General features: G+C 35.2%; 1 protein-coding gene across 5 annotated transcripts in view; it reads right to left on the reverse strand.

Annotated features, from left to right (window-relative positions):
• RBM26 (RNA binding motif protein 26) overlaps positions 1 to 20,710 on the reverse strand; it is a 76,973-nt gene that overhangs the window by 24,651 nt on the left and 31,612 nt on the right. The window contains exons 5-14 of one of the 5 annotated variants that reach the window (XM_007466798.1): positions 20,081 to 20,298; positions 17,983 to 18,243; positions 17,038 to 17,277; positions 16,451 to 16,591; positions 15,951 to 16,106; positions 12,237 to 12,348; positions 11,018 to 11,177; positions 8,369 to 8,533; positions 7,406 to 7,528; positions 6,113 to 6,184 (exon numbers count right to left, since the gene is read on the reverse strand). In XM_007466798.1, coding sequence (XP_007466860.1) covers positions 6,113 to 6,184; positions 7,406 to 7,528; positions 8,369 to 8,533; positions 11,018 to 11,177; positions 12,237 to 12,348; positions 15,951 to 16,106; positions 16,451 to 16,591; positions 17,038 to 17,277; positions 17,983 to 18,243; positions 20,081 to 20,298 — 1,648 coding nt within the window. Of the gene's footprint in view, positions 1 to 6,112; positions 6,185 to 7,405; positions 7,538 to 8,368; positions 8,534 to 11,017; positions 11,178 to 12,236; positions 12,349 to 15,950; positions 16,107 to 16,450; positions 16,592 to 17,037; positions 17,278 to 17,982; positions 18,244 to 20,080; positions 20,299 to 20,710 lie in introns of all 5 variants that reach the window. The other 4 variants (XM_007466799.1, XM_007466797.1, XM_007466801.1 and 1 more) reach the window with 4 other exon arrangements.

The raw sequence follows: 20,710 nt of genomic DNA on the forward strand, positions 1-20,710 counted from the left end.
TAAAAATGTGAAAATAAAATGTCTTAGAAACAGTGAACTATATGATTACAAATATTGCTCACTATCTGAATCTATTAGGTTGCAGAGTTTAGACAGTAAGAGTTTGAGTAACAAGAAATATCTGTATTTTTTGAAAGATGAGGATAGAGTTGTCACAAAAGAGAAGAAAATCTATTAAAAATGAAACCAGTGGCGGGAAGTAACGAACCCAACAGAAAAGATGATGCTACAATTCTAAGGATATAATAAAAACAGTGGTCTTTCTAAACAACCACACCTCTATTTTCAAAATGGTTTCTGCATGTGCTGTATTTTTACATATTGACCTTATTTCCAGTGACCTTATTGTATTCACTTATTAATTCCAATCGCCTGTGAATTCTTTTGGATTTTCTACATATATATCATCTGTGAGTAAACACAGTTCTGTTTCTCCCTTTCCAACGTTTATGCCATTTATTTTATTTCATTTCCTTATTGTAGTGGTTAGGCCCTATACTACTGGAAAAAAGTGACGAGAGTGGACATCCTTTGCTGTTCCTGATCTCGGGGGAAAGTATTCAATATTTCACCATTGAATATGTTAACTGTAGGGGTCTGTTATTTTGCAAATATACTTTGTCAAAATTAAGGAAGTTTCTTTCTATTCCTAGCTTGCAGAATGTTTAATGTGACTAAATAATTTTATCACATTTTTTTTCTACCGAGATAATCACATGGGGTCCTTCTCCCTCCCTCCAACATCTACCACATCCCTCCTCCCAAGCCTTTATTTTGTTAATATGGTGAAATAAATGATTTTCAAATGTTAAATCAACCTTGCATTTCCGGAATAAACTCTACCTGGTCAGGATGTATTATCTTTCTCATATCACTGTACATTTGCTAACATTTTACTTAGGATTTTTGCATTTATGTTCATGAGATATTGGCTTGTAATTTTCATTTCTTGTAGTACACTTGTCAGGTCGGGTATCAAAGCTCTCTTCAATTCACAAGATGAGCTGAAAAGTATCACACGCTTTGTTGTTAAAATATACATCACTAACACCTCTTACTTCCCAAGATAAAAGCCAATTCTCCAATAAAATAGAGGTTATAATCCATTAACACCTCCTTATCTTACTTCCTATATAAAATATTACAAGCCATGACTATTATTAGTACTTGTAAAAAAAAGAAAAATAGATTTTTCTCATGGATAAAAACGGAATAAAAAAAGTATTTTGTAAAAATTACCTACTGCAAAAGAAGGTTATTACAAATTAAGTCATCCAAGTATCATTTTTTAATAACCAGTGCCCAAGTTAAAATCATATACAAAAGAAACATAGTTAGGATGACCCAAAGCAACACTCCCAATAAGCTAGTTCTCACAGGTGTCTAAAGCAGAAGTGCCTTGCTTGAATGCAATAAAAAGACAGTATTCTGGCTTCCCTGGTGGCGCAGTGGTTGAGAGTCTGTCTGCCGATGCTGGGGACACGGGTTCGGGACGCGGGTTCGTGCCCCAGTCCGGGAAGATCCCACATGCCGCGGAGTGGCTAGGCCCATGAGCCATGGCCTCTGAGCCTGTGCGTCCGGAGCCTGTGCTCCGCCACGGGAGAGGCCACAACAGTGAGAGGCTCCCCCACCACAAAAAAAAAAAAAAAAGACAGTATTCTGAGGAGTTATGTGTAGGAAACTTATTAATATATAATTACCATACAGTCAACTTTTATATTAAGTAAATAATCAACCTTTCAATAAATCTCAAATGTTCACTTATGACATTCCCTTAAAGCAGCATACAGATGTGTTTTCTGTAGCAAAACTTAACTGGGAATTCTAGTGAGGACAACAGGAGTTTACTTTAAAATTAAGTTTATCAAATATTTTCAGGAATTAACGATTTTATTTCTTACAAGAATACCAAGTAGCTTAAAAGAGACAAAGGGATTGAAGATCTTGCAGAGAAATATTTTTAATATCAAAGAAAAAAATGTTTAAGTCAGTAATCAATTTTTGCTACAACAGCTCAGTTCCCAGAAAATTCAGCATAGCAAATAATTTTATATAAATCATATTTCTCTGTAAGAAAAATAATCCTGGTAATAATACTGAGTAATCCACAGAATAATCCTGACAGAGGCCAATCCATTTTTTAAAATTAAAATTAGTCAGTAACAGTTATGAAAAGAAATGATCATACATTTCCTTAATCTTTATAATAAAATAGCAAAATTACACAACAAATACAAATTTTAAAAATCAAAGGGTTACCTAAATGACTGTATTTTATCGTTAAGGAAACAGAGAGTAAGACTTATCCAGGATCATCCAGAATGTCAGCTGCTAAATCCTAACAGCCAAATTCTCTATATGACATGCAATGTTCCTTCAATTATGCCACACAATTTCCCTTTTAAAAGTTCCATGGTACAGATGTCAGCTTATCATCATGCAAAGGGACCAGGATATATTTTTAGATTACCAAAAAAAAGCCCTGTTGAGGAACAATAACATCCTGTACCATAAGTCTGATATACCTAAAACTGATATAAGAACATTAAATATTCAACTGATTAGTCAGTTTACCTTCTTAGAATTTAGAAGAGCTTTACGGGGATAATTTGGACAGTCTAAATCTTTTTTAAAAAACTAACCAGGATGGACTTCCCTGGTGGTGCAGTGGTTAAGAATCTGCCTGCCAATGCAGGGGACACGGGTTCGATCCCTGGTCTGGGAAGATCCCACATGCTGCAGAGCAACTAAGCCCGTGTGCCGCAACTACTCTGAGCCTGTGCTCTAGAGCCTGCAAGTCACAACTATTGAGCTTGCATGCCACAACTACTGAAGCCTGTGTGACTAAAGCCCATGCTCCACAACAAGAGAAGCCACTCGTGCACCTCAATGAAGAGTAGCCCCCGCTGGCCACAACTAGAGAAAGCCCGCATGCAGCAAGAAAGACCCAATGCAGCCGAAAATAAATACATAAATAAATTTATTTAAAAAATTTTTTATTTAAAAAGAAAAAACTGGGGCTTCCCTGGTGGCGCAGTGGTTGAGAATCTGCCTGCCGATGCAAGGGACAGGGGTTCGAGCCCTGGTCTGGGAGGATCCCACATGCCGCAGAGCAACTAGGCCCGTGAGCCACAACTACTGAGCCTGCGCGTCTGGAGCCTGTGCTCCACAACAAGAGAGGCCGCGATAGTGAGAGGCCCGCGCACCACGATGAAGAGTGGCCCCTGCTTGCCGCAACCAGAGAAAGCCCTCACACAGAAATGAAGACCCAACACAGCTAAAAATAAATAAATAAATATTAAAAAAATAAATAAATAAAATAAAATAAAAAACTAACCAGGATGGTATATGCAGAGGCCACCTTTATTCTTCATAAATCTCTCTAGAGTAAGCTGAGGCACTCAAAGATCATTTTACTGATCACTCTACTCAACAATACCTATTTAATAGCTATTACAGTATCTTAATATTTAGCGGTAAAAATTAGGTTTTAAGTTTCCTCTTTCTTAGCCCTCTCACATGCAACCTTAGAATAACAAAGAATCACTAGAGAGTTTAGTGGGTGCTATTTACAGGAAGGGGATAAAATTTTACATTTGTGTACTTGTTTGCTTTAACAATGACAAAAGGGCTTTCCCGGTGGCACAGTGGTTGAGAGTCCGCCTGCCAATGCAGGGGACACGGGTTCGCGCCCCAGTTCGCAGAGCGGCTGGGCCCGTGAGCCATGGCCGCTGAGCCTGCGCGTCCGGAGCCTGTGCTCCGCAATGGGAGAGGCCACAACAGTGAGAGGCCTGCATACCGCAAAAACAATGACAAAAGATATTGTTTGGATGCAAGGTTTGAGTTTTTCCCAGCCTTCAATTTAAAAAAAAATTGAAATAACATTTGATGATGGGGAACATTCTCCTACTCTTCCTAAGGCTTCTCTGAATCACTGAGCTCTAAGGATTATGCAGTAAAAACCCCTATGGACTAGGGGAACAGAAATAACCAAGAATAAGCAAAAACAAAATGCTATTCTGTAAACAGGTTCACTGAAGATGACAGGAAGTTACATACTTGTAAATAATTTCTTTCCTTAGAAGATTCTTTACAATATTTACTGAGTAGTTTTTTTTTCATAAATAGCCCACTACCACTAGTGATTTTTCACAAATATACTTAATGCTAACTATATTAGCAAATTTATACTATCAATTCCAAATGTGGACACCTTTCATCTAAAGTGATACAAAACATGTTAAAAAACAATACTGAGAACAAGTAGCAAAACACGCTAGAAAAGTTTTGTAAAAGCTATAATTAGTACACTTCAATTTCAGAATCCAAACCTTGACATAAACAGATCCTAAACATAATCAGGGTTGTAGACCTCACCAGAATTGCTCAGCACTATACTAAGTGTATCAGCCCTTATATTGTTACTTTATTCCTTAGTTACGTATTATCAAGGAGGATAAAAATAATCAAAGTAAATATTTAGATGCTGCTAAACTTAGTGGCATAGACTAAACCACACAAATTCGGGAGGGGGGCATATATGGAAAACTCTGGAGGTTTCATAGTAGAGGTTAGAGAGATTTTCAATCTTTGAAAGAATGACTAGAAATCTGTTAGGCAGAAGGAAATTACTCCAGAAAAACCACCATCAAAAAAAAGAAAAGAGGCAGGAAATAGCAAGAGACAATGAACAGAAAAGGGCTCATTAGGGTAGAAAGGAACAACTAAAGCAGAGGTAACAGAACCACAATAATTGAGGTATGATGAGTTATGAATCAAGCAAATTTAGCTGAGGAAATGAAAGTTTCTGTACGAAGTTAACATTAAAATAAGTCTGAGAGTAGAATGGTGGCAGTGTAAACTAGAAGAGGGGGACGCCAGTCCAGAGGCCAGGGAACTGAAGGAGACAACTGGACTACAAACACAAGTGAATGACTCTAAGGCTTCTGGACTGCACAACAAGGAAAATGGTGGCATCACTTCCAGAAGTGGGTGGCTAGGAGGAGAAACTAATTTATAGGGGAAATAATGAATCACTTTAAAGTAATGCTGAGGTGCCCAAGAAGAAAATGTGATATACAAAATGAGATTCATACTCAAATTTCTAGAATTGCCAAAGTTTAACACAGTAAATAGGAAAATAATATACTGAAGAACCAGTGAAGAGAGCAGGTCAGCTATTTCATGGGATGCTCTAATTAACTATAATGTCAATTTCCCACGTAATCTTCATAATGGAAGGAGCCATGGACTAGAAAGAAATCAAAGACCCAGATTCCAGTCCTAGCTCAGTAACTCATAGTGTATAGGTCAATCATAAAACTACTTCCTTAAGGTGAGGATAAAGAAATGAGAAAGATTATCTAATTCTAATATTCTGTGATTCGACATACCTCAAAAAAGACTAAAGATCGGGGCCATTCACTCATACCTAAACAGAAAAAAATAACACATCTACACAGAACTATAAGACAGGTCCAAAAATGTTCTCAATTTAATCAGCATTTGCTCCCCTCATTTAAAAAAAGAAATGACTAACTATATTGTCAGGCTATACACAATAGCTGTTTGTAATAAATAAAAAACTTATTTACATCATTCTTTCTAATTTACAAAATACTCTTTAAATAATTGATTTTATTTAATCATCATAAAACCCCGTAAGACAAATATTACCATCACCATTTTACTGATGAGGAAAAGGGTTCAGAAAGGTTAAGAGCACTGCCCAAAGTCATGCAGTTAGTAAGTGAAGAGCCAGAGCTCAAACTCAGGTAAAATTCCTAATTCATGGCCCTCTCTATAAGGTTGTCAGAGTTTTCAAATTAAAATGTATGATATCTCTAAAGAAAAAATAGTAAATAAAAACTAAAAACAAAAGGAATGGAGCATAAGGAAATACAGTGAGCAGCAAGTATTAAAATGCTGATGCAAAAAGCAAAAAGAGGTAGGCAAATATTTTTCTTTTTCAGCAAATGGAAAGCAAAAAGGTAGGAATAAAAGATACAATTAAGAAGCAAGAGTTTGGAACTATGAAAAAAATTAAAAAATTAAGATGCCACCTGAAAACATTTATGAAGCCAAGACACACACATCATGCTATTCTTCTTACCTTTTCAGTTGCTGAAACAGATGGCTTTGATACAAAACCCAACCTGTCCTTCACAGATAACTTAGTTACATTCTAAAAAAATTAAAATGGACATATTCAGTGTTTCCCCAAACATATATAAGTCTGTAGGGATTTTGAACATTCTGATTCTACTAACATATACTGACTCTGTAAGTATACTGATGTTAATAACAAAACCTTGGGCCTTCTGTAAAGACAGAGATAGAAAGAAAATATTTGGAAAAACAAACAGTATACAGTATTACTCAATCATGGAAAATTATGATGTAAAATAAGAGGTTTGAATGAGGTGGTTGCTAAAGTCCCCTCCAGTGATACAGAACCATACATTCTTAGAATCCTATGTTGACAAGTAGAAAGTTTGTACATTCTAAATATTAGATCTGAGTAGTTAAAATACGTGCCTGCTTTGTGAGCTTAAAACAAACGCCATTCTATCCTAAAGTATGTTTGTTTTATAGCCAAATACACTGTATTTGATGATGATTTGGGATAGCAGGATTGGAGAGGGTTTTTTTTTTTTAGTACCTAATAATTTACTAATTTACATTCTGCATGTTTTTATAAAATCTCAATATCTTACTCTTCAGGAATTATCTACAAAGACTTATTTTAACAAGGTGGCATCCATTAGCTAAGTAGGATACGACATCCTAACTATTTCACACAGCAAATATTGAAACATAAGAGACTGAGGGTGCAGAAACAAGAAAGTGTCACTCGAGTGTGGAAGGGAGGGAAGGGAATGGCATATGGAGAAGAGAATTTGAGAGTCAGGAATAAGTGATGTAAAGTTCTGAGAGAGCTGCATAAGTAACTTCAAGGTTTAAGCCTTCCCTTCCCAAAAGCTTTCAGTTCAGTCTACTACATAATTATCTCTGGAACAGCATTCTAGTTAAGTAAAAGATGATGGGAAAAGTAAGATTTAATGTACTAAAACTTTACATTTTAGACAGTTTTGCTGGAAAATGTCTCCTCTACAAAGTGAAAAAGTATTTATTCTCATAAATAAGTATTAGCTACAGGAAAGAATTTAAGATTCAAATACTATAGGAAAAGTAGACTGAAAACGTTATGGTAATGGTAAAAAAAAAAATTTTACAAGTGGTGTTCAAATACAAATAGACCATCATATTTCTGCATAAAACATATATATATATATACACACACACACAGACACAGACACACACTCAATTAATTATAATTCAGATCACCAAGGGAAACTAATTGAGAACCTATTACATGACAGGCACAGTTAGACTTTTCATTTACCTGAGGAAGTTCTGAACTGGCACTCTGGGCTTCCACTGGTTCAACAGTACTTGAAGGTACCGGACCCAACCGCTCTTTGACTGACTGCTTCACAACAGGCAAAATGGGCTGCTGGACTAAAGGCTGCATTACCTCAGAACAAAAAAAACATGTTAAACAAGTTGATTAGTTCATGAGCATGGAAGGTAACCTTTGTTATTTTGTTACTACGTTGCCCATGCAGAGAAAGTTTTAAAAGTGCAGCTTATAATCAAAACCTAACCACCTCCCAAATTCCTTCATGCATGTATATAGATGCATAAAATATTTATAAAGTAGAGGAAAAAATCAAAATCTGACCTTCACTATCTTCTCTTTTTTTAGTTAACAGAAGATAAACAGAAAAACAAACTGCTGTAGTACACCTCTGCAAACAATTAAACTTTACATATTCATTGACTCACTGATTGAAAGAGAGAAAAACAGAGGGAAGGAAGGATTTCCAATATGAACCCACAGTCTGAGTTTCTAGAATACACACAGCTACCATGTACTGGACTATCTCCCACGTAACAGGGACTGTTCTATAGGCTTTACACATATCATCTTATAATTATCTAAACTAGGGATTAATTTCATAATAAAATGAGAGAACAGGTTAGAGAAGTTGCTTTTAAAAAACACTGTGCCAAGGGCTTCCCTGGAGGTGCAGTGGTTGAGAGTCCACCTGCCGATGCAGAGGACACGGGTTCGTGCCCCGGTCCGGGAGGATCCCACATGCCGCGGAGCAGCTGGACCCGTGAGCCATGGCCGCTGAGCCTGCGCGTCTGGAGCCTGTGCTCCGCAGCGGGAGAGGCCACAACAGTGAGAGGCCCGCGTACCGCAAAAAAACAAAAGAACAAAAACAAAAACAAAACAAAAAAAACCACTGTGCCAAGAGCGTTCCAAGAAAAGCATTTAATTTCACACAAATTTCTCTCTTACTTTTGGAGAAGTAGTTTGTAATTGCTGGGTGCTTCCTTCTCTGTGCCAATAAACCTTAATAAAGCGATTATTTAACACTGCTTCTGTACTTGATATTGCTTTCTTTGCTTCTTCATATGTTGCAAATTGGATAAGGGCACCTTCAGGATCACCATTATAGGCAACCTAAGATTTAAAATATTAAGCACAGTGAATTTGCAAATGAATCTATTGCTTTATACAGTAAAATTCCCCAAGAAATGAAATATTGGTCCTCCAAGTAAGAGTCTATCTTTACACTTCCTTATATCTAGATTATTACCGTAGCCTACTTTCACTCCAGAAGAAATGGTAACTGAGGACCGTTCAGAGTGGAATCAGAGCCTCCTCTATATAAGACTTAGTACAGAATGCTCACTGCACAAATGTTAAATATAAGCATTAGAATGTTTCACTTTTTACCCCCAATATTAAGGTTATAAGAAATAATCCTTATGTCACTGAGTGACATGACTTAGATCCCCAGAGTCAGAAAAAGGCAGTAAACTACTTTGAAAGGAGTGATCTTTAATTGAAAATCACAGAAAAATCCATCTGTAAAATTTTCCAAATTGGTAACCCTCACAAAAATATTTCCAAGAGCATAAGAAAATTTAAGGTGGGCAAGGGGAGTAAGATCTACAAAACAATAGCAACAATCACATTTTACACATAAGGAAACTAAGATTCAAAGAGTATGTGATTCTGTAGATCCATACAACGAGTAAGTAGTAGATCCAGGGCTTTTTAGTGTTCAATTTCCTGTTCTTTCAATAATACCAGTACTTTCCAAAGTATGTTATATAAACTACTGGTGATGCAAAGCAATGCAAAATAGGGATTAAGCACACAGACCCTGAATCAAGCAACCTCGCTCCAGATAACAATACCCGCTCAGTAGTTGTTAAGAATTAAATAGTAATTCATGTAAAATGGGGGCGGGGGGGCAGTTATATTAGGGTAAAGCTAAAGGGTTTCTTTAAACTAACTTTCAAATATATGTATTTTATAAATAATAATGCAGGTAGTATACAGATACAGCAGTAGGACCTGTACAGAGATAAGATACCAATCTCACCAGTAACTGAGGAAATACAAGTTGAAACAATAGTGAGATACCATGTTTTAACCCTCAGCTTTAAACTTCTTTAAATTTAATATTACTAATGTAGTTAACTGTGTAAGGAAAAGAACTTTTTAAAGTCTAGATCTAAACGTGGTAGATAAATCAAATTGCCATAAAAAGATATTTAGAGATATTCAAGATGCAGTAAATAACTACAGGGTAATCTGTACACTAGAGACCCACATACTTTTAAATATGTACATATTTTTAAGTTTGCATACTGATTTATAGGTAGATACATAACTCACAGAAATACAAAACAAAAAATCCAAAATAACACATGGTAAATTGTTACCAATAACGTAATAATATTGTGGGCATATATGAGAAGAATGGAAGAGACAGAGAGCTGAACACATTTTCTTTAAATTCTATATAAATCTCTACTGCCCCACCCTTTTTTGTTGAACTTTCTTTTCATTTTAGGGATTGACTGACTGACTGATTTGGCTGCATTGGGTTTTCCTTGCTGCCTGAGGGCTTTCTCTAGCTGCGGTGAGCGGGGGCTACTCTTCGTTGCAGTGCGCAGGCTTCTCATTGCGGTGGCTTCTCTTGTTGCGGGGCATGGGCTCTAGGCACGTGGGCTCAGTAGTTGTGGCTCATGGGGTCTAGAGCACAGGCTCAGTAGTTGTGGCACACAGGCTTAGTTGCTCCGCGGCATGTGGGATCTTCCTGGACCAGGGATCAAACCCGTGTCCCCTGCATTGGCAGGTGGATTCTTAACCACTGCACCGCCAGGGAAGTCCCTCATCTATTACTTTTATAATATTATTTTTTAAATGGAAAGAAAACAAATTTTTCCAAAAATCAACTTAAGTTGTACTCTCAACATTTATTCTTATTTTTATCCGATTACGGGAAATAATTTAGTTCAAAAGAATGCTGCACAAACTGGAGAAGAAGCCCAACATTATTTGAACTTTCAACATATTACATAATGTAAACTCAATACTAAATAACCTCACAAGTAACACAGACCTAAGCCAAGGTCTAATTTTAGGGGAAATCAAATACAAATTACACTGATATTTATCTTAAAAGATGTTCAAAAGTGGAAGAGAAAAAAGTAAATGTTTAAACTGATTATGGATTACCTGGTATCTGGGCCCCCAAAATATCTATTAAATGTGTCCCACCATAGGGGCAGCAAAAATAAATCTAACTGAAGCATTCTGCTAATATGAAACTAAGGAAATGAAAATTACTGTAAGATTAGATTTTACCACTGTGGTTATTTAACTTTGCTGTAATTTTATGATAATCTCTATTAGGTAAAAAGTGTATAATAAGATCTATCAAGTCTCCTGCCTTTTGAAAGTAAATAGGTTATTCAAAATCACACATTTTCCTAAAATAAAAAGTTTCACTTCATATCCAATTTTCTAAACTTAGAATATTACCAAAGTTTCCATAATATTTTCTTATAAAACTATTTTTCTTACTATATTAAGATTCCCTCTCTAGATAATTAAGCAGAGACAAAAGAATCACTTCAAAGCTCTTACCTGTAAGTTAACCAAGGTTCCAAATCGACTAAAATGCTCATTAAGTTTGCTGATATTATTTAATTCTGGAGGAACTTTTCTAAGTTCAAGTTTGGTATTTTCATTTCCAAACTGAACCTTTTTCTGGAAGCCTGGGCTGTTTGTTCTATTAAAATTTGGCCTGTAACAAAAATCAAGTTAATTAATACATTCATTTATAAATCCTGATCCCTATCAAGTACAAAGGAATAAAGTTTTGCAACTTAAGTTCAATTTTTTTTTCCAAATTGAAATTGCTAGTTGATAAAGGGAATTTATTTTTTTTCCTCAAAAAATGAAGTTTCCAAATGAGTAGTGTTCATTATCTTTCATGGAAGCCAAGTGAGAAGGTTTCTTCCTTATCCTTTGTTCCTTTCCACTTCTATTCCACTCCTACTTAAAATTCTTAGCAGGAAAGGTCTTAGCACCCTCTTTCAGTCAATTTGCCTATATAACCTTTGCCATTTCTGCAAAGGCTAACTTATTGAGATATTTCCTACTTCAAAACATTGATTAAAAGCAAGAAATGACTGTCTCAACCTCCTTCCAATTAAAAAAAAGTCAGAATTGTAGACCATACGTTTGACACTTGAAGAAAGGGGGTCAAAACTGTGGCCCAGGGAGGTTACATTGCTTGCCCTAAATCACAGAATTAAAGGCAGAGACAGAACTAGAAATTATCCATTATTAAACATACGTTAAAGCTCTAAAAGTGTGATCCCAGTCTTTCCTCAAACATGCAAATCTGTAAATGAATCATCAAACACACAGCCTCCCCTACCCCCACAAAGGCTGCTTTCTAACTCCTAACAGGAACTGCCCACATGTAAAGCCTCCTCTCATACCTAACCCTTCCTTCCTTCCCTAAGAGTAGGCTCATGACTATCCTTTAAACAGCTAGTAATCAACAACATCGCTAAGTTAAGGGGTGGGTTGTTGTTTTTTTTGTGAAGGTAGCGAGAGGTACAAATAGGAGAAATTATGTGCTCAACCACCACACCATTTCTATAAGAAAGCACCTTTCAAGTACCAGACAACTAACTTACATATTTTTAGAAAACAAATACTATACACTTTAGTTGGGGACTGCCTACAGAATAAATTTTATTTTGAAAGAGACCACTATACTGTCACAATAATACTGCAACGATCCTAAAGATCACTGCATAATAAAATTCCTCAATTTCCCCTGCCAGCTTACTTATCAAACCAAGTCTTCTTTGTAGGAACTCCAGGCTCCCCAGAACCAATGGTTCTTTTCCTTGACTCTGAATCCACTACTATCCGCATACTGCTTTTATTAGGAGGCTTTTCTGTTTGAAACAAAAGAAAAGAAAGCATAGATTAATATTTTCTGTTAATCGTAGCCACCTCCTTAAATCTGCATTAAAAACAAAGTTCTGGATTTTTGTCCAAATATACATTTTAGAAGAAATAGAAATATATGTACATCTAAATACAGTCATCTAAGGGATTTTAACTTATTTTGAATTCCTTTCACACTTAACTGAAGAATAATCAGTAATTCTCATATGTCAAATTAACAATAAATAAATCATCTTGGGGCTGAGTTTATAGTTTTGAAATTAAATGCACAATCTACAAGATTTAAAATTTAACACTAGTCTAGTAACCTCAAGACTCAATAACTTGGAGTTGTGACTGAAATGAGTTGCTTATTTAAACATCAGCATATTAACATAACAAAATCATGTTAAATTAAAAAAGGTAAAGATTCAACATTGAAATGCAGTGCAAAAGAGCTGTAAATATGTGCTACTTTCAACATTTTACATACACTTAGATGGAGTTTGACAAACACAAAACTACATTTAACCTGTTATTCCCAAATGACGCCAAAGTTTAAAACATGCTAACATTAGTCCACCCGGAAAAAATATATTTTAAAATTCCTTTCTTAAAAGATGGATAAATTGGTTATATAACTCCTATTCTGAGTATTTCTAAACATATAACTAACCAAAAGAACTTAGGATCTGTTTCAGCACAATCTCTCTCATGGCTACCACTATAAACTCCATGCAGGAGATCCTCCTACCAAATCTGTTCTTCCTCTCAATGAATGATATTATCATCTGCCCAATTATCCAAAACAGAAACCTGGTGTCTTTCATTTCACCTTCTCCATTACCCCCATTCTAAGTCCCCAAATTCAATAAGTTAAAGGTGTTGTCAACTCTTTCCACTAAACTTAAATCTCTTACTTCCCACTGTTACTACCCTAGCCTAGCTACTTACCATCTCTTTTCTAGAATTTTTCAAACGCCTTTAATTGGCCTTCTATCTCCCCGCCCCCATATCCCTTACTCCCTCTGTTCCTAATCAAAAATATCTTCCAGTTTCACAAAAGTAGCACAGGATATATGTGTTTTATCGACCCCCTTTTTCTGGCTAACTCTGACTTATCCCACATCTCTACAGCAGATCAGGTGGAAACATCCAGTATCTGGCATTGCTGGCATTCACAGTGCAAGTTGTAGTTTCTTTGCCGAGTGGTATCTTCACAGGACCAGTTCTGCAACAGAATTTCTGGCCTTATTCCTGCCTCCCAAACATGTTCACTAGCCCTTTTAAAGAGCCTTTGAGCTATCCAATATCCTTTTGTACTTTAATATGTTCTTTATCTGAAGGTTCACGAAGAAAGGCAGTGATGTGTTTGCTCCAACTCATCTGTATTCTCTCACTCATATTCTCTTTCACTGTTACTTATTTAAAAGGAGTGCTAAACACACAGAAGCAAGTTCCTCTTGATATACAATTAGTAAATGTGTCTATTAGTTGTATTTACTGTGTTTTCCCCTGATATCTTTTTAATAAATTGTTTTTCTGCTTAACGTTTTCAGCACTGGTTTTGTTGATGGCAAATGAAAAACCACTTAGCCCTTCTTCCTACCTATCTATATCCAGTCAAGGGAGTGTCTATCAAGTTCTCCACTGCCTTAGAAATCTATAAAGTACAATTATCACTTTTTTGATTCCAAGGCATCAAAAGGCCTAAAGTTTTTTCATTTGTTTAGTAACAATAATTTCCTATAAAGTTGAAAGTATGAAGCATAAAAATATAGTTATCACATAATAGTCTGTGACAAATGTAAATGAGGCCATCTATAGGCTATTAGAAATGTATAATAATTATATAATGAACAATATTATAAACTTTCAATTATGTATATGTCCCAATCCAGGCCAGTAAATTTCAAACCAAATGGGCAATAGATGAGAACATTTTGAGAGGAGGAGGACTAAAAAAAGATAAGGCAACAGAAGTATAGGTAATCCTCAATTTAAATGGTCTGGTACATAAAAACAATGTTATTAATGGAAAATATATTCCTAAACCAGCTTACAGAAGTAGTACATGATGTATCTAAAGAACTTTAAAAAGTAATAAAATAATCATTATGTATAATGATTCTATAAGAAAAGGCATTCAAATTTCTAAGTAGGCATACCAGACATTTATATCTCAATAGAGCCATTTCCTATAACTTGTAACTACATGCATGTGGAGCTGAACACATACATTTATGCCACTCCAAAGCAGCAAGGTAAGAAAGAGATGATCTGATGTCAGAGGTTCCAGCAAGAGCAAGGAATACTGGTATAATGAAAAGAAAATGAGTGCTAAGTAGTGACCCAAAGAAGGAAGAGGTTTTCTCTGAACTAGTCAGGTAGGAGACACTCAAGGGACAAGTAAATACCATGAACAGCCATAATCTTAAGTGGCTATTTTTCAATTACAAACAATCTTATTTCCCTTACATAAATTGTTAAGAAACCTTTTTTCTATTGCTGTTATTAATGAAAGTCATTAGAATGCCTCAAGGAGACTTTAAAAGGTATGGGGGGAAAGGGACATCCACATGAAATGTTGTCCTGTGATCTCACAGGATAGAAATTAAAATGTTCCTCAGTCCTCCACCACAGAAAGTTCTCTGAACACTCAAAGTAGATGCTCAGAATCTGACAGTTTCTAATGAACAAACAAAAAAATTGCAAAGTGTAAGTAAACACAAGTTTACTAAACCACATTAGGTACAGACTGTTACTTATTTAAACAAGTTGGACTTTTATTCACAACTGACAATGCATGACTTTTTTTTTTTTTTTTTAACTAGAAATAAAAGATGGCAAGGAAAGATTGGAAAGAAAATGGGATTTAAAAGTTAGTTGAAGTAGTTAGGAAAAAAGATATATTTTTACTGGCCTGTATAATATTTTCTATGTCTGACAACATTGCTCCATCTTTCAAATTAATGTGAACTCTCCCTCCTCTGAACCTTTGTATCAGTTTGCACCTCTGTATAGCACTTTTCCTGCCCTGGCTTGTGGACCAGTCTAAATTCTATCTTCTTCTCCCATTTAGAAATTATACCAAAAAGTCTGTCTCCTCTATGAAAATTTTAAAAGCTAACAAGTCACTTTCTAAAATATAATTCTTTTTGCTTAAAGTATTATAAGCAAACCAGTATCAAATTCTAACATGTCAAAAGCAAACAAAAATAAAATATGTATCAAGCATTAAATTTGTACAGCTAATTTCATGATCTAAACTACAAAAGAATTTATCTTTAGGAATTAAAGCATTATTCTTAAAGAGTTTAAATGCACCAATTAAGACTGCAAATGATAGCATATACCCCCAAAAAGCTAGAAAATAAGGACTTTGGGGAAATTCCTTTCCCCTTGGATGACAGAATAAAATGTCACCAACACCACAAATAGGGTACTACACATTACCTTTTCTCTCATGTGAGACCAAAGGATCCAAGGAACAAACATAATCATCATCCCTTACTCAACCCCAATAAACACAGGACCGACTGTTCTTTTTAAATGCTTTGCCACTCTTGATATTATGAAAATGATAAGAAGAAAAGATTCATCATAGTACCTCTGGGTGGCAAATCCATATCCCCTGATGTTAGTCCTATCAAGTTAGGCCTTTGCGCATGCACTCTGTGCCGATACATTGGTCTGGAAGTGTTTGTTATGCTTGGGGCTTCAGGATTGTAGCCATCTGTGTCATATGTATCTGGTAATACAAAAACTGCAATTAAAAAACAATTATAAAACTCCTCTTGGTAATTTTTTATATTGATAATAGAAAAAGTCAACTACGTAACATATTACTAATTCATAACTAACATGCATATGTATTTTTAAATATAGTCTTATAAAAATTAAATATTAAAAACTTAGTTTTTTAAAAAGTGTAACTGAGAACTTATATTTAATGTGCATTCACCATGTCTACATTTTATTCCATATAATTTTAGTAAGAAAAACAGACTTGATAGAGCAATTCACTCTCTAGACATTTTTAAATTCCTCACCTAAAACTCTTCTCTAAACTATACTACATTATTAATACAGAAAGAGCCAAAACCGCACCTGCAGTAAAAAGAGAAGGTGGAGCAGGAGGAGGCTGGTGATGAATGCCAGTTGTTACCACAGTAGGAACAGAGCTGGTCGCAGAGTTTGGGGGAGCATCCATGCCAGATGGTTGTAAAGGAGGAAGTGGAGGTGGTGGTCCTGTCAAAACCAAAGAATAAGAAATATCATCTGAAAGCAAACAAATAAAATAAGTTATTGTATATCCAAACGTGATATTCTCCTTTAGCAAATTATAATATCTACAAACACCAAGCTCTTACAACTATATGAGTTTTTCAGGGTAAAATATTCATTTAATGTATTCCAAAACAGGTTTGTCTTAAGCTATAAAGGACTACAGATAGCTGGGATTCATCAGTAACATGCATAATTCAGGGCCACCCTAAACCACAGTAAACCATAGGTCTGGCACAGCCTGAAAAATAAGGAGTATATTCCAGATGGGAGCATCTTACTCTTAGTTCCTAACAGGCATCTATAGGATTACTTTAGATACTTTTAACAAAATCAAGCATCAAACTAACAACTTTTATAAAAGACTATGAATGGACAGATAATAAGTATTGGCAAACATATTTACTTACCTGTGACAGGTGGTAGACTGGGTGGTAATGGGCCTGGCGGTGGCACTGGGGGTCTCAGATTCACAGGTGGGGGTGTAAGAATTGGTGGTGGTGGAGGGAGTCCAGGAGGAGGTGGTCCTTCAACAACAGGAGGCTGTGCTGGGAAAGGCAGCATACCAGGAAGATTGACATCTTCTACAACTACTGGGTCACTTCCATGATCAAAAGGGCACATGTCTCCTCTCATACAGAAACCCTTTTCTGTGAGGAAGAACAATTAGAAAGAAATATGAAAACTGCTGGACATATACATTTTCTCTAAGTTAAAAAAAGTGGAGATATTTAAAAACAGGAATATTTTTAATACTGGGCAAGTATAAGTAACCATATCACAAGAGCTACCTACTCATTTCCAGTAATATAAAATATATATTAAGTGAAAATATAGCTAACATACCCACTAAAAAATATATTACCAAATTAAAATGAGTATACCCAGCTAGCAACATGATACAGCTTTAATACAGTTTACAAAACTTTTACAGTAAAATCTTAAAGAGTCTTCAATTCATTTATAAAATGCTTATATAGGTGATATTCACATTTCTAGGTTTTACTTACATGCTAATAACCACTGATTTCTAAAGAAGTAAGTTTTGTCAAGAATGTTTCAGTAGCCAATTCCCTGGTAGGTAACTCAGTAGATATTACTCTTGTTTGTCAAATTCCAAAAATATGTTAAGACTTGGTGCAAATAAACACTATCTTTAAATTGATATTCAATAGTCAGTGGTGACTAATGAAGACTTCAGTAATATACTGAGGAATTCATGAAGTGCTTAAAACTAATTTCCCACTACTTCCAATAGGTTAAGTCTTGGAGTAACTGTGTATAACCTAAATTTACAGAAGTTACTCAGGTGGAAATATTAATTCGATACCTCATGAAATAGTTGACAGGCTTACCATCATAGTCTCTACACCGTTTCTTTGGCATTGGTGGTCTTACATACGAGTTATGGTCCACTTGGTCTTCATGAAATTCAGACCAACTTTCGGTAGTATTATTACCATGATGAGTAGGAGCAATTACTGTAATAGTGCTGCTCAAAGTAGGTACAGGGTAGTGGCCAGATGAAATATTAGGTACCGAAGAGACTGGAGTATAATTGTTTTCTAATGCATCTCCTCTATCCAGGTCATATTTAGGTTTTACCAGATCCCTTTCTGCAACAAAATATAAATGACTTATAAAACTACACTCTATTTTAAAAAAAAACAAAAAACACACAAGTCCCCAAGCTAAGAATAGATATTAGGTTCGCCAAAAGGTTCGTTTGGGTTTTTCCATAAGACGTTATGGAAAAACCCAAACGAACTTTTTGGCCAACCCAATATTTTTGCTAAACATAGAAAAAAAGTTCAAATTTTACACAATCCTCCTTTTAAAAACTATTCAATGTATATACAATGTTCCAAGATAAGCTGTTTCTTTTCAATATGACCTAAACTAAAAAACCACACATAAACTTGCTGTACTTAATGAGATTTTTCTTTGAGTTTTAGTTATAGCAGATAATTTTTAAATTTTCTTCATTGCAATCTTAGTATGCATAACTTTAGCCAACAAAACAAAATATACAAGTACGGTTATTTTTTCTGTGGTGAATATTTAGTTGTCATCCATTCAAAGGTCCTAGCATGGCTTTATACACTGAACACTATTTGCTGAAGATGAGAATGGATGTGTAAAGAGGAAGAAAAAGGAGTACATAATAAATACAAAGAAATTAACTGGGCCAAGAAAAGAAAATTTACCAAGGAAAGAGAAAAGACATTAAGGAGATCAGTTAAGTGAAGCAACGTGCACAAAGGCCTAAAATACACCTAGATCACGGGGGGGGCGAAAAACTCTAAGAGTAACAGAGAAATACAGGGCTTATATAAAAGCCATAAATATTATTTCCTAAAGACTAAAAGTAACTATACAATAAAGGTCGCAAGGGTAGTAAAATTCTAAGTTGAGTAAAGGTGTTTTACTCTTAAGGTGTTTAGTTGTTTTACTGCCTGCAATATATCCCTTTCAATAACACACATTGAAAGAAAAATATGTATGTTGGAAATGAGACGCTCTTGTAAACTCACACATCTGAAATGAAAATTTTTAACTGTTTTCATAGTTTTGAGGTCTGATATATGATAAACTGAACATACTTAAAATGTAGAATTTAATGAATTTTGATCTATGTATACACCTGTGAAACCAAACATCACAATCAAAATAAGGTATATACTGTACATACTCATCATCCCCCAAAAGTATCCTTGTTCCCATTTATGATCCATCCCTCCTTTACTTTATCCCAGGCAACCACTGAGTTCTGTCATCATAGATTAGTCTGCATTTTCTAAAATTCTATGTCTCTGTCTCTCTCTCTCTCACACACACACACTTTTTTGTGTGGCTTCTTTCAATCAGCATAATTATTTTGAGATTCATGCATTTTCCTGCATGTATCAATAGTTCTTTCCTTTTTATCCATTCTATGGATATACCATAATTTGTTCATCCATTCACCTGCTGATGGACGTTTGGATTGTTTCCAGCTTTTGGCTATAATAAATGAAGCTGCCATGATCATCTGTGTATGTCTTTGTGTGGAAATACACTTTCATTTCTTTTAAGTAAACACCTAGGAATGGAATGACTGACTGGATCCTTTGGTAGGTATACGCTGAACATTTTTAAGATACTGTTCAAGTGTTTTCCAAAGAGTTCCAGCTTATCTCCATCCTCACCAACACTGGGTAAAGCAAGTCTTTTTAAATTTCAATCATTCTGATGGGTGTACAGTGGTAATTCATTGTGGCTTTAATTTGTATAAAATAAAAATTTTTAAAGAAATTTTTAAAAAGTATTCACTTGGACCCACAAAATACATCAAAATAGAAAAAAATAAAGATAACACTGACAAAATTAAAACAATTTTTAAAACCCTCAAATACAGAATTTTTTTCACAATGAAAGTGCCAACCAAAATATACATATATGTGGATTATTTACCCCTGCTTCGGGTCCTGCTTCTGCTTCTAGTCCTGCTTCTATCTCTATCCCTGTCACGAAGCCTCTCTTTACTCCAACTTCGACTCCGACTCCTGCTGTAACTGCGACTTCGCCCTCGTCTTCTATTGTACCGGTCTCTGTATGAATCTCTTCGAGGAGGGTTTCGATCATAATCTCTTTTGCGAGAACGATCATCTTTTTTCCTCTCATCACGACTTCTAAAGAAATATATGATCACTTTTAGGAAAATATTTAAGTGGATACAGGAAAAACTCCAATTAAATGCAAAAGTTCTATTTTATTCTTGTACCATCATGATTCTTTATCCCACCATCAGAATACAAACATAGGAAACTCAAAAAACTGAAAAACTGAACATGACCTGCTAAAGTACTCTAAAACCCCTGCTAAGGAAAAAAAGAACTCTTTTGAAGTCTTCATTTTATACACAAATGCATCTATACATTAAGGGATCTGTACATATGTCCTATAGTATATATTGTCTTGTACACAGTCTCGTACTTATAGGCATATATTACATGCACTGCACTATAAATCCTTCTGAAGCCTTAATGGGAAAAATAATGTATTTACTCTAAAGGGAAACTTTGGGCAAAAAAGTCTCACATT

Source organism: Lipotes vexillifer, unplaced genomic scaffold (genome assembly GCF_000442215.2).
Source record: "Lipotes vexillifer unplaced genomic scaffold, Lipotes_vexillifer_v1.1 scaffold19, whole genome shotgun sequence".
NCBI lineage: Eukaryota > Metazoa > Chordata > Mammalia > Artiodactyla > Lipotidae > Lipotes > Lipotes vexillifer.